At 37.1% G+C, this 15,639-nt stretch overlaps 1 protein-coding gene across 1 annotated transcript in view; it reads right to left on the bottom strand.

Moving 5' to 3' along the window:
• Positions 1–312: 312 nt before the first annotated feature.
• The window catches only part of LOC103251374 (coiled-coil domain-containing protein 146-like), a 29,049-nt gene continuing 13,722 nt past the window's right edge, over positions 313–15,639 (bottom strand). The window contains exons 3-5 of the mRNA XM_021708513.1: positions 4,901–4,958; positions 2,655–2,831; positions 313–604 (exon numbers count right to left, since the gene is read on the bottom strand). Of these exons, the coding sequence (XP_021564188.1) occupies positions 506–604; positions 2,655–2,831; positions 4,901–4,958 (334 nt within the window). The 3' untranslated portion in view covers positions 313–505. The remainder of the gene's footprint in view (positions 605–2,654; positions 2,832–4,900; positions 4,959–15,639) is intronic.

Genomic DNA, 15,639 nt, shown 5'->3' with positions numbered 1-15,639 from the left:
GTTTTTTGTTTTTAAACTATAGTCCGCCCCTCCAACGGTCTGAGGGACAGTGAACTGGCCCCCTGTTTTAAAAGTTTGAGGACCTCTGCAACCCTAAGAATTTCTTCAATGACTTCTGTATATGTGGGAGCGTTATAGGTATGAATTGGTGGCAAAGTGAGAAGTTACTATCATTTAGGCTTTAGGGTGCTTGCTGGCTGACATACATCTAGACTAAGAAATTCTAACCTCTTCAAATAATTTACCCTTTGCACAACTCCATTAAAGTCAATTGAAATTCTCCATAAAATAATATTTATAAGTAGAAAACAGAATCTTGACCCATCAAGACATAAATAAATGTTATAAGTGAAAGTACTTTGCCACACTACTTTGTTTTAAATAACTTGACATATACAACATAGAACCCAAAACAGATATTTCTAAAATTATAAGAGTAATTTGTTATGCCCAGTGGTTAGTACTCTTGTCTTAGTGTGCATACGTAATTTGGACTGGTAGGAATTCAAAATAAAAATATTAAATCATACACTTTTTTGCGTGTCATTTTTTCTATCTCTTTTCCAATTTGTACAGGAACAGTTTGATGGTGGGCCACTTCATCCTAGTAAAGAAATGGAATCATGTTAAATGAGTAGTCTTGAATCAGAAGCAATCAAGAAAAACAAGTTAAATAGGAGAGAGGAAGGAACTACAATATGTAGGCTTCTTACTATCTGCGTTGTATACTTTAATTAGTCCCTTTAACACTCACAATGACCTTATAATATATTTGATACCAGGTAACCGAGGGAAACAAATACTGTGGGTACTCTGCCAAGATGCCCGTTATGGAGGTACAGACGCTTCTCAGCATACGATGGAGTTACATCCCAATAAACCCATTGTAAGTTGAAAGCAACTTCAGTCAGAAATGCATTTAATACACCTAAACTACTGAAATCAGAGCTTAGCCTAACCTGCCTTAAACATGCTCAGAACACTTACATTAGCCCACAGTTGGGCCAAATCATCTAACACAAAGCCTATTTTATAACAAAGTGTTGAATATCTCATGTGATGTGCTGAAAGCTGTACTGAAAGTTGAAAATTGAATGGTTGTGTGGGTACTTGAAGTATGATTTCTACTGCACGCATATCATTTTCACAGCATCGTCAAGTTGAAAAATTTCAAGTGGAACCATCATAAGTCAGGGACCATCAGTACACTCATCTCTCAGATGCTGCAGGGGTCATTGGCTAAGCAGAGCTGTCTTCTCAGGGGACGGGGGCTAGGGAAGAGAGGAGCAGGATGTGACCAATGACTAAATGATGTGGTGCTCTAACAGCCCATTTCCCCTGCCTCCAGGTGGAACAGACTCTGGTGCAATTCATGAATCCGTGAGTTCTCCACAGGATCAGGTAGAGACTAGAGTTCTTCTGAAACTGTATTTTGGCCCAGCTTCTTCCCCAGAGGTCTATCCTGCTTCCCTCAGTCCCCTACAGGATCCTCCTTAGCACTCTCCTTCAATTAGCATACGTTTTAGGCTCTGCTTCTGGGGACCCCGTCCAAGACACATGCTCTAGAAGTTAAATAATTTTCCCAAAGTTACACGGCAAATGGCAAGGCTAAGATCAGAAGCCAGGTTTGTCTAACACCACTTTTTATCATACTCTATGGATTCATGGAAGGTTCAGTTTAAGTCTCAGGAGTCCTATGTCCATGGCAGGGGTTGTAGAAGAGCCACTTCCTGCCTGAAGATAGCACTGGACTTTGGGGGTTGGGGTATCACACATACATGGAGGTTAAACACACCACTGCAGTGGAGCAGGGTGAGCCATTTCTCTGTGGGATCTTGCTCAGTCCTGGGGCAGATCACGTTTTGTGAGGCTGAAACTTGTACAGTTTGGGGAGCCCTCTTTAAGAAAAAGAGTAAAAAATTACAAATGTTAAATTAGGTATAAGACCTTGGAAGAGGTTCATGCAAGTGAGAAGCCTAAAACTTAAGCTTCATTGGGTTCCTGGTAAATCCATCTCTGCTCAGGTCCTATGTTCTGAGTAGCAACAGAGCACATCTTGGTCAAATGCTCTAAGACTCTTGAGGAAAAAGGGGTAAAAATGTATCATAATTATCCTCTAAGCCAGTGAGTCTCAGATGTTGCTATAGTTTTTAGAATAACTTTAGGTTATTTAAATTGTTTTTAGAGTTACTTACATTTTTCAAAATAAAATGAATTTTAATTGATTATCTCCTACAACATAAATAAAGGCCTCTTATCACTTATGGTGATAGGAAATGGAGTGGAGTGGAATCAAACAGATAAGGATAAGGATAAGGTAATACAAATATACACCAGAGGTTAGGACATTTTGTAGCTCTCCAAGAAGGCAATTGTGCTCATGACATTAATTTTTAGTATCAAAAATTGTTTGGTGAGTCAGAAGAGACCTGTTCCCGTGTCAGGTCTCCACATTAGAGTGATACTCCCACACACCCTAAAGTCTTTTGTGAATTCCCAGAGCCTAGGTTTAGTTTAACAGGATCACAAAGCAGAACATTGCAGATTGTGTAACAATAACCGTTTTTTCAAATATACTAGTTAATCTTAATACGTGTGCATTTTTACATTCATGCAGGCACAACATCTATGTTTATGAACTATAAGTAGCACACCTTTAGGACAACCTGATAGTCTAACAATTCTTCTAGTTCCTTCTGCTCCTTTAGTGACTGCTTTTGTTTAGATACCAAATCTTCCCGTAAATTTTTAATTTCTAATTTCTTCTGCATTACTTCCTTACGTAATTCTTCAGTGCTTTCTCTCAATATTTTCATTTTCTTGTCCATTTCCTTTAAAAGTCATGAAGATGATCAGGTTAGTCAGTCTGAGCAAACATTTATCTAAAAACTGAATTAAAAAGAATTTCACTCACCATTTTGATTATATTTGTTTTGAGGTTCATGAATGATTTCTCACAAAGTTAAGTGCAATGTATAACTTTGATATCTTTAATAAAGACATGACCATTATACTATATGTATAATTAAATATTTTACATTATACTTGAATTCTTACTTTTTCTTGTATTCTTTTCTATTTTCCTATATGTTAAATGTTTCCTTTTTCTGAGTTAATTTTTATTTAAAAAGCACCAATAAAAATAATCAGTCTGTTTTCTAGAAGTATTATGATTTGACAAAATCAAATGCAAGTAATCTTTGAATATCTGGCTTATGGTTAACCTGAGTCACAAGAGAACTAAAGATAAGGGAGTTCATATCTGGAATACCCAACTCTTTGTACTCCTAAATCACCCACTTTCTCATTAATATTACTTCTCTATAGTTCATACACATCCTTCCCAAATGCTCTCTACCCCAGACTCAGAACTTTGCTTCTCATGTCTGATTATCTGGGGAGTGTTTGACTTATGAGAGAGAAGACTTTTTATAATCAGAAGCCTGCACGCTACTAGTGACTAAGTGGATGGACCCCTTTAGCTTGCTCTGGGCTTTCTGCCTATCTTTCTCCTTCCACTGCTGCCATTAGTGATTCTATGATACAAAACTAAAATTCAAAATGTTTTTCCCCATAAAAATCTATGTTGTAAATGGTGGTTAGATGTACTTATACAGAATTAATAGTATTTTACTCTATACTAAACAGACTTTTGTGGTTTGGCCTTGGAATTAAGCCACCACCAACACACTTTTGACATATGGTCATTCAGAATGGGGAAGCATGTGAATGTGATGATCTTTCTAATTACCTGCTATAATAGATTATAGAAAATGGCCAGATTCCTCCTATTCCCCAGGGTATGCATGCCCCTTGCAATGTGTCTCAATCATTCTTTCCTTTAAGAGGTAGGGCCTATTTCTCTAACTCTTGGTAAGAGACTTGGCCATATTATTCGCTTTGACCAATGAGAGATCACAAAAAAAATGATTTAAGCAGAAACTCAAGAAGTTCTTGCTTGTTGGGATTTGCCCTCTCTTGAGGTTGGAAACCTTTACCTCATTATGTAACCAACTAGTGATATGTGACCTTAGACCAACTAGCCTGTCAAATGACTAACATAAAAATGGACCCATCTTAGACCACCCAGCCCCAACAGAGCCAGCCCAGACAAGAATAATTCTGGCCTGTCAACTGTGAAAAATATGAAATGGTGTGTGTCAAGCCACTAAGTTTTGGGAAAGTTTGTTATGTGGGAATAGATAAATGACACAGCTTTTTAATAAACATTTCTTGTAATAACTTGAGATGTTTAGAAAGATATGATAGTAATAGCTATCACAAAATAATGTTGTTGTTGTTGTTATTTTTTTGAGTTGGGGGTCTCACTCTGTTGCCCAGGATAGAGTACAGTGGCATGATCACAGCTCACTGCAGCCTCAACCTCCTGGGCTCAGGTGATCCTTCTACCTTACCCTCCAGGTAGCTGGAACTACAGGTGCATGCCACCACACCAGGCTAATTTTTTGATTTTGTTTTTGTAGAGATGAGGGCTCATTATGTTGCCCAGGCTGATCTCAAACTCTTGGGCTCAAGCAACACTCCCACCACGGCCTCCCAATCCCTCCCTATTGGGATTACAAGCATAAGCCTCCACACCTGGCCAAAATAATGTTTTCAAAGTGTCAACCACAGAAACTTTTTTCTTCTGAAAACAAAGCAGATATTGTTCAACTAAACACAGACTAAATTAGATTTCAAATAGCTAAAGACTATAATAGGCACCATTTAAAATTTACTCCAGAAGTTATGTAGACATTCCTTTCAGTATCACTCATAGTTAAGACGTTTCAGTCTTTCAAATGTATCAGGGAATAGTTGTGATAAACTTTAATGTTTGTTAAAAAGGGATGCTTGAATCCAGTTATATTTAACAAACTCTTGATCATCTAAGACTTACTCCTGGCTTAGGTATCTTCTCGAATTCTTTTATTATGAGGTTTTTTTCTTCCATTAAGCTGCAAAAAATTAAAAAATACCAAGTTTAACAAGTACAAAACTATAAGCTCTTTCGGCATTAATGGCTTTCTATTTTTTCCTCTCAGAGTGCCATTCCCATGATTGTCTGTCCATTCTTGATGATGGTTTTCCTGACTCCCAAATGTCCCTTTAGGTTCTTCCTCTTTCTCAGCACTCCCAGAACACTGAGTACATGCACCCATTAGAGCAGTTATTTCAGTACAGTATAAGTGTTCGGGGAACACGGACTTCCCCTCAGGACTGAGGCTTCTTCCAGGCAGGCAATGGGCTTCTTTTTCTTCTTTATATTACTTGCAATGGGCTAGTGCCACTGACCTTCTGCCTTGCCTGCTTCCACTCTTGCCCATTAAAGTCAATCTCCACCCAGCACATGGTGATTTTCAACAATGTAAGCAAGGTCACATCACTTCTCTGCTGGGTAAAGTCCCATCACACCTGGATAAACATATAAGTCTACATGGCCCTGCATAATTTGCCTCTCTAGCCTCACTGCCTGCTGGCTCACTGCTCACACTGGCTCACCCTCACTGCTCTCTGGCTCCAGCCACATTGGCCAGCTTGCCAAGCTTGTCCCTACCTCAGGGCTTTTGCCCTTTCTGTTGTTTCTGTTCCAAGGCCTTTGCTCATCCCTCCAACTGGCAAGCTTTTTCCACATGTCTTTGCTTAGCTCACTCCTTACTTCATGTATCTTTACTGCTTGTTACCTTTTCATAGAGGCGCCTGACCAACCATCCTATCTAAAATAGCACCAATATTCATCACCACTCTTTCCTTGTTCTGCTTTACTTTTCTCTGTAGTATTCATCACTACTTGACATTATATTACATATTTGTTTATTTCCTCACTGAGGGCAGGGACTGTGTTCTGTTTACCACTGCATTATCATTGCTTTAAAAAGTGCTTGCATATAGTTGGCATAAGTTCAAGGTAAAGGGATGGAAAAAGATCTATTATGCAAATAGAAAAAAAAAAGAATAGGGGTTGCTAATCTTATATCAGATAAAATAGACTTTAAACCAATACAATTTAAAAAAGGACAATGAAGGGTACTTCATAATGATAAAGGGTTCACTTCAACAACAACAAAATATCTATTTTTAATATATACACACCCAACATAGGAACCCCGGGTTTATAAAACTACTTAACCTAAGAGAGGACATAGACAGCTCATATAGATAGCTACACTATAATGGTGGGGAACTTCAACACCCTACTAACAGCTTTAGACAGATAGTTGAGGCAGAATACTAATAAAGAAATCCTGAACTTAAATTTGATAGTTGACCAATTAGACCTAATGGACACTGACAGAACAATTCACCCAACAACTACAGAACACACATTCTTCTCATCCACACAAGGATCATACTCTAAGATTGACCACATAGTCATAAATCAAGCTTGAATAAATTTCAAAAAATCAAAAGCATGCCAAGCATCTTCTCTGACCACAGCAGAATAAAACTAAAAATCAACACCAAGAGGAATCCTTAAAAACATACAAATACATGAGAATTAAACAACTGATCCTGAACAATTTTTGGGTAAGCAATAAAGTCAAGACAGAAATAAAAGATTCTTTGAAACAAATGAAAATAATGACACAACTTACCAAAAACTTCTGAGATGCTGTTAAAACAGTGCTGAGAGGACAATTTATTGCACTTTATTCCTATATCATGAAAACAGAAATAATCCAGTAAACAATCTAACATCTCACCTGAGGGACCTAGAAAAACAGGAACAAACTAAGATCAAAACTAGAAGAAAAGAAATAGCTAAAATCAGAGCAGAAATAAATGAAATTGAGACAAAACAACACCAAAAAAACCATACAAGCGATCAATAAACAACAAAGCTGGTTCTTTGAAAGGATAAGCAAGTTGACAAACCCCTTACCAGATTAACAAACAACAAGGAACAAATAAAGACAGAGAGACCAAATAATACAGTCAGAAAGGATTACCAGATATTATTATAAACATCTGCATGCATGAAAGTTAAAAAATCGAGGAAATGAATAAATTCCTGGAAACACATAACCTCCCAAGATAGAAACAGGAAGAAATTGAAACCCTGAATAGACCAATAATGAGTCATGGAGCTGAATCAGTATAAAAATCTATCTACCAAAAAAAGTCATGGACCTCATGGGTTCATAGCTGAATTCTACCAGACATACAAGAAAGCACTACTAAAATTATCTGAAATAATTGAGAAGTAGAGACTCTTTCCTAACTCATTCTATAAAGCCAAAATCATCCTAATACCAAAAATATGTCAAAGACAAAACAAAGAAAGAAAACTATAGTTGATATCCCTGATGAACATAAATGCAAAAATCCTCAGCAAAATACTAGCAAATTGCATCCAGCATCACCTTAAAAAAAATTATTCATCACATTAAAAAAATTATTCATCTTGATCAGGTGGTTTTATTCCCAGGATGCAAGGCTGATTCAACATATGCAAATCAGTAAATGTAATTCAACGTAAAACCAGAAGTAAAAACAAGAACCGCATGTTTATCTCAATAAATGCAGGGAAAAAGAAATCTGATAAAATCCATGATAAAAACTGTCAATTATCTAGACATCAGAGGAACATTCCTCAAAATAGTAAGAGTCATCTATGACAGCCAACATCATACTTAATGGGCAGAAGTTGGAAGCATTCCTCTTATGAGCTGGAACAAGACAAGGTTTCCCATTCTCACCACTCCTAGTCAGTGTAGTATTGGAAGTCCTAGCCAGAGGAAGAAATAAAAATTATCCAAATAGGAAAAAGAGGAAGTTAAATTATTGCTTCTTCACAGATGATCTGATTTAATATTTAGAAAATCCTAAAAATTTCACCAAAAGACTACTAGCACTCATAAATAAATTCAGTGAAGTCTTAGGATGCAAAATCAACACTCAAAAGTTAGTTGCATTTCTATACACTAACAACATTCAAACTGAAAACCAAATCAAGAACACAATCTCATTGACAATATCTGCCAAAACAAACAAAAAAACTCAAAAAAGACAAGTACCTCAGAATTCATTTAACCAAAGAGATAAAATATCTCTAGTGAGAACTACAAAACACTGCTTAAGGAAATAAAGGATGACACAAACAAATGAAAAAACATTCCATGCTCATGTATAGGCAAAACCAGTATTTTCAAAATGTCCATACTGCCTAAAGCAGTCTACAGATTCAACACAATCCCTATTAAATTACCAACATCATTTTTCACAAGTCTAGAAAAAAGAATACTTAAATTCATATGGAGGAAAAAACAAACAAACAAACAAAAATGCCCAAATAACCAAAACAATACTCAGCAAAAAGAACAAAGCTGGAGGCATCACATTGCCAGACTTTAAACTATATTACAAGGACACAGTAACCAAAACAGCACAAAAATAGACACATAGACCAAGAGAACATAATAGAGAACGGAGAAGTAAAAGTGCTATCTTATAACCATCTCATTTTTTACAAAGTTGACAGAAACATTGGGGAAAGTATACCCTATTCAATAAATGGGACTGACCAAAACTGGCTAACCATATGCAGAAGAATGAAGTTGGACCTCTTCCTCTCACCACATACAAAAATTAACTCAAGCTGGACTAATGACTTAAACATAAGACTTCAAACTATAAATTCCCAGAAGAAAGTCTAGGACACATTCTTCTGGACATTGGCTTATACAATGAATTAATAAACAAGACCTCAAAAGCAAAAGCAGCAAAACCCAAAATTTATGTGTGACCTAATCAAACTAAAGAGCTTCTGCACAGCAAAAGAACCCAGGAACAGAGTAAATAGACAACCTACAGAATGGGAGAAAATAGTTTCAAACTCTGCATCCCAAAACAGGCTAATATCTAGAATTTATAAGGAACTTAAATCAAGAGGAAAAAAAACAAATAACCCTTTATAAAGTGGTTGAACAAAGGATATGAACAGATACTTTGCAAAGGAAGACATGCAAACTGCCTACAAACATATGGAAAAATGCTCATCATCACTAGTCATCAGAGAAATGCAAATCAAAACACAATGGAATACCATCTCACACTAGTCAGAACTGTATTATTAAAAAAGTAAAACCAAAAACCAAAAATCCAAAAAACAGATCTTGGCAACAATGTGGAGAAAAGAGAATGCTCATTCCCAATGGTGAGAATGTAAGCTAGTGTAGCCTCTGTGGAAAGCTGTTTGGAAACTCCTCAAAGAACTAAAAATAGATTTACCATTCAAGTCAGCAATCCCACTACTAGGTATACACCCAAAGGAGCATAAACTGTTCTACCAAAAAGACACCTGCACTTGTCCACAACAGCAAAAACATGGAACCAACCTAGGTACCCAGCAATGGTGAACCAGATAAGAAAAATGTGGTACATGTACACTATGGGATACTATGCAGACAGAAAAAAAATGAAAACATGTCCTTTGCCGCAACATGGATGGAGCTGGAGACCATAATTCTAAGCAAGTTATCACAAACAGAAAAGTGAGCACTGCATGTTCTTGTTTGTAAGTGGGCGCTAAACACTGGGTAAACACAGGAGTAAGGATGGAGACAACAGACACTGGGAGTTCCTAACCGGGGGAAGGAGTAACTGGAGTAAAGACTGAAAAACAGCCCATTGGCTACCATGCTCACCACCAACAGAAGCCCAAACCTCACCATCATGCAACATGCCTATGCACCAAACTAGCACGTGTACCCCTTGAATCTAAAATAAGATAATTTAAAAATCAAAAATATGTATAGGAATAAATGAAAGGACTAAAATTAATTTCATTCCCACTTTTATTATTTTGAAGTAAATTTATATGCTAAATGAGATAAGAGCATGCATATGGAAATATATCTTCCCTCGTTTAACTTATTGCATCACCTTCTTCTACATCCAGATTGGAGGAGAACTTCATGGAAATCATAGATGGGAAGGCTCCACCGTTGTTTAAAGGTGTGGAGAAGGACTATACCAAGCACTCAGTTTTAGTTTTGTGTAGCAATTACATTCTTGAAGCATATAATTTGGAGATTTCTCGAAGAACTAAAAATAGTTCAACCCAGCAATCTCACTACTAGGTAGATACCAAAAGGATTACAAATCATTTTACCAAAAGGACATCTGTATTCTTATGCTTGTCACACCACTATCCACAGCTCTATCCTCATTAGCAAAAACACAGAACCAACCTTCCTGCCCATCAATGGGCATGTTAGAGAGAAACATTGTAGAGAAAAATCATAGAATGTTAGAGCCAGAGGAAACTTTACAGAGACCCAAATGTGGTAGAAACATGAATATCCAAGGGATTAAATAAATATTTCAGGTTAAAGACAGATTTAGATCAGGATTCAAGTTAAAGTGAATATTAGTTTTGGGCATTTGAGGACAATTCTTTTAAATTTTGTTTCCATTCCAAACTAATAAACGCTGACAAGAACTCATAAGAAGCCCAGGTGGGAATACTTTGTTTATATTTGTATCTCATCATTGTTTGGTTAAATTCATAAGGAACTGTCTTTGGCCTTTGTGACAAACACAGTGCCACATGTTCATTACACCATTTTCCCATCCTGGACACAGAGATGAACTATACTTCACAACCTCCCTTGCATTTGGATGAGGGCCACGGAACTTATTCTTGCCAATGTAAGGTAAGTGGAAGTAAGTATCAAATATCTTTCCCAGAGGTGTTAAACTTGAAAGGCAAGTGTTCCAGTTGGCAAAGTTACAGGATTAAAGAGGCTACATGACTAGCAGGACTGTGCTATGAGCCAGAAACAAAATTGTGATATGTTATTCCACTGAGATTTTAAGATGTGTTTGTTATTATTGCATAGCTTAGCTGAAGCCTAGCTTTTTTTTTTTTTTATTTTTAATTCTCTAAGCTGTTTCCACAGATTCAATTACAGGGATGACTTATACATCATAGCTCCAGCCCAGAACTTCTCTGGAGTTCCCAAATTTTATTTTCAATTTTTTATTGGACTATTCCAGCTATGTGAATCACAGACTCCTCAAATTAAAACTCATTATCTTTCCTTATGAAGCCTACTGTTTTTCTGTTCCTTCCTCCTCTTGGTCATGGCATTTCACTTGGCATAATTTTCAAAATTATAAGCATGAGTATCATTCTCGAAGTCTCTCTATTTCTTGCTTCTTTCAAGACTTTTCTTTGTCTTTAGTTTTCAGGTCTTATTGTGATGCATTTGGAATGTATTTCTTTGGGTTTACCTTTGGTGGATTCATTGAGCTTTTTGAAATCTGTGGGCTTATTTCCTTCACAAAATTTGGGAAATTTTCAGCCATTATATCTTCAAATATTTTTCTAGCACCACATACTTTCTCTTCTCTTTCTGCAATTCCAGCGATATGCATTAGATGGTTTTTTTTTCTATTGTCATATGGATGCCTAAGGATCTGTTTATTTTTATTCATTTTTTTCTCTGTTGCTCAGATTGCATACCTTTTATTTATCTATCTTCAAGTTCACTGATATCTGTCATATCCAATTCCATCTAGTGAGTTTTTTTAAAGTTACCGTATCTTTCATTTCATGTGGATATTCTTTATATATTTTATTTGTTTTTCTGAAACTTTCTATTTTCTGTTCATTTCAAAGGCATTTGAAATTGCTGGAATTATAATTCAGATAATTCAAACACCTGTACCATCTCAATACTGGTATCTATTGATTGTCTTTTCTCATGCACATTGACATTTTCTGGTTTTTTATATATGAAAAATTTTGGATTGTACCTTGGAAATTATATAATGAGATTCTGAGTCTTGTTTAAAATCCTATGAACTGATATTTTTGTTTTAGCTGTTAGGTTCAGGTCAAAGGGTCTAGCCAACTTTTGGGGGATATGCTTTCAATATCAGTTCGGTATTCAGTAAGACTATACTTTCAGGGATCATTTCTATAGTTGGTTTTCAGTACCTTTGCAGTGCTGTTCACACCTTTCCTGCATGTGTGCCACCCTCTGACAAGTTTGGGGCCTGGGAAGTGGACTATCTTAATTCAGTTTTCAAAGTCTTTGGCAAGCTGCTCAGGGTCAGATTCACAGATGCACAAGTTGGGGATGAGCCCAGAAGTTCAGAAATAAGTTAATGGGTTTTCTTTTACAAGTTCTTCCTTCTCTGTGATCAGTTCAGTACTTTCTGAATATGTGAATCTTCTCCCTATTGGACCTTTGACCAGGAAGGTGGAGAGTAGTTGCCCTTGGCTATCACTTCTGATCATGCTCATGTATTGGGCCAGGCTGGGGGATGGGGGTGGGTCTTTAAAACCCTCTCGAGAATCACAGTTTCTAAAATAGCAAGGGCTCCTTTCCCTCAGAATTTTGACTCCTGTGGGATCCCATTACATGTGACCTCTGCTACTATTGTCTCAATATTTCCTGGGAGCTGAGGTGTGAGAGAATGGATAAGGTGAAAAAGCAAAACAAAACAAGGGTTTTGTACTCTTGCTGAGCATCATGTGTTCCTCACTTGCTCCTTGAGCCAGAACTAGAGGGCTTTTTCTGGAGATATCTCTGTTTGAGTCAATGTTTACCTCTGGATTTCATGATATCTAGCATTCAGGCTAGATACTACTAGAAGGGGGGGGGGGAATAATAAATTCACCACTAGTTTAATCCTACTTTGAATTCTGATCTTCTTCCCCAGTCTGCCTGCTACTATTTACTTTTCAGAATCCTCAGATACATGCTCCATGCATTCCATCCAATTTTACAGTTGTGTTCAGTGAGAGAGAAAGGATGAAGAAGACTTACTCCATCTTACTTGGAACTAGAACCATTAGATGATGTTTAAGACCACAGAACTGAATGGGATCACTCTGGGAGAAACTGTAGATAGAAATAGGGTGGAAGCTGATAACTGATTTCTGGGACCAAAATTTAAAAATTCAAAAAATGAAGAGGAACTAGTTAAACAAAAGCAAAATATTTCCAGTTTCCATTCCTGCATGTAAGAAACTTAGAAGGCTCCACTCCATCCTAACAATAAATAATACAATGCTAAACAAACAGAAAATTCAACAATTCTGATATCCTTAATACAAATGAGGTCATGCAGAAACCTCTGCCCTCCAAATTGGAGAGACAGAGGGTGAATGCAGGGAAGTGCAGCTTATTGGAGCAGAAACCCACAAACAGAAACCTCTGCAGGAAGCAGTGCTGGGTAGAAAAATCTAAATCATGGCCAGATGAGGTGGCTCAAGTCTGTAATCCCAGCACTTCGGGAGGCTGAGGTGAGAGGATTGCCTGAGCCCACTGGTTCGAGAAGAGCCTAGGCAACTTGAAGAGAATTCATCTCTACAAAAAAAAAAAAAAAAAAATTAGCTAAGTGTGGTAGCGCATGCCTGTAGTTCCAGCTACTTGGAAGGCTGAGACGGAAATATCGCCTGAGCCTAGCAGGTTGATGCTGGGGTGGCTGTGAGTGTGCCACTGCACTCCAGCCTGGGTGATAAAAGTAAGACTCCAACTCAAAAAAAAAAAAAAAAGAAAGAAAGAAAAAAGAAAAATCTTAATTGGTGAATTTCTGGAGGTTCAGTGTGGATGAGTCTAACAGTAAAAGTCTCCAGTCAGACACAGTTTTGTGAGTTTTACCTCCAAGAGCTTAACCAAGTCTTCACAGTGAATATTAGATAAAAATTTCCTTGTGTTCCAGTGATGGGGGGCAGGGAGGTGGTGGTGGTGGAGAAAGCATTTTGAAATATGCCAGAGTATTCCACTCTTACTAACAAGGCCTGTTTTGAGAGACTATTTAACCAGAGCTTAACCTGCTGGGGTTTTATCAGAGTCTGACTGACCTGGGGAAAGTGAAATACCCAACTCCAGCTGACTCTAGCCTTCCTTGTAAAGATGGGGAAACACACAATTCTAGCTCACTCTAGCCATTCTGTCTCTCCTAAGTGAGAAGCACTGATGAAGCTCACAGTTCAGAGGCACAGGCTCACCAAAAGACTAGAACCTAGTCGTAGGACTATAGAGTTTGTCCCCACTCTCCACATCTTGCCACCATGTTGCAAAATTCCTATTTGCAGCATTTCCTTTTATGTAGTACATCATCTCTGGCTATCAAGAAAAACTGCAAGGCACACTAAAAGGCAAAAAGCAGTTTGAAGAAACAGAATAAGCATTAGAACCAGATATGAAAGGGATATTTGAATTATCAGACCAGAAATTTAAATCTATGATTAATATACTAAGAACTCATGCCATAAGAGATAAGATAGACAAGTGGGACCTCATCAAACTGAAAAGTTTCTGCAAAGCAAAAAGAAATCATCAAAAGAGCAGGGAGACAGTTTACAGACTGGGAAAAAATATTTGCCAACTGTATATCTGACAAAAGCCTAATATCAGGATCTACAAGGAACTCAAAAGTTCCAAAAGGAAAAAAAATGAACAGCCCTATTACAAAGTGGGCAAAATATATGAATAGACACTCCTCAAAAGAAGACATATGAGCAGCCAACAGATACATGAAAAAGTGCTCAAATCTTTAATCATCATAGAAATGCAAATTAAAACTGAGATACCACCTAACTCCAGTCAGGATGGCCATCATCAATAACAAAAAATGACGTGCTGAAGAGGATGTGGGGAAAAGGGAACATTTCTGTGTTGTTGGTGGGAGTGTAAACTAGTACAAACTCTGTGGAAAATAGTTTGGTGAGTCCTAAAAGATCTAAAAGTCGACCTTCTATGCAACCCCACAATCCCCCTTCTGGGAATATACCAAAACACTCTATGAAAAATATACCTGCACACTCATGTTTATTGCAACATTATTTACAATGGCAAAAACATGGAACTAACTGTACTGCCCCTTGAAAGAGGACTATATAAAAAAACATGGTACATATACACGATGGAATATTACACAGCCATAAAGGAGGACAAAATTATGAACTTTGCAGCAACTTGGATGGATTTAGAGTCTATAATACTGAGTGATCAATTATAGAAACCAAGAACTGAATACCACATGTTCTCACTCATAAGTGGACCCTGAAGAATCATCATAATACTATGAGAAAGGGATTGACAGTAGTGGGAAATTGCCAGGCAAGGGAGAGGGGCACACTTCATCACTAAGAGTACCTGATCTCAAACTAGGTGAACGGGGAATCAAAGTGAGGCCCAAACTTTACCGACAGAATGACCATTTGTATATGTAACCCTGAATTGTACCCCAAAACTTAAAAAAATATATAGATCCTAAGAACTCTAATGGATAAAGTAGACAGCATCTAATTATAGATGGGCAGTGTAAGCAGAGAGATAGAAATTCTAAGAAAGAATAAAAAAGAAATGCTAGAGATCAGTGCTAGCACTGTAACAGAAATGAAGAGTCTTTTAATGAGCTTATTAATAGAATGAACATGCCTAGGAAATAGTCTCTGAGCTTGAGGATATCTTCATAGAAACTACCAAAACTGAAAAACAAAAATAAAAAAGACTAGAAAAAAAAACCAGAATAGAATATCCAAGAACCCTTGGACAACTGCACAAAGTGTAAATATTCATAATGGGAGTAATTAGAAGGAGAGAGTAGAGAGGGGAAAAAAACCCAAAATAAATATTTGAAGCAATAATGGCTAAGAATTTTCCTCAAATTTAG

This window comes from Carlito syrichta, unplaced genomic scaffold (assembly GCF_000164805.1).
Source record: "Carlito syrichta isolate Samal-C Ts95f unplaced genomic scaffold, Tarsius_syrichta-2.0.1 Scaffold142845, whole genome shotgun sequence".
NCBI classification, from domain to species: domain Eukaryota; kingdom Metazoa; phylum Chordata; class Mammalia; order Primates; family Tarsiidae; genus Carlito; species Carlito syrichta.
This window is presented reverse-complemented; position numbering and strand designations above follow the sequence as displayed.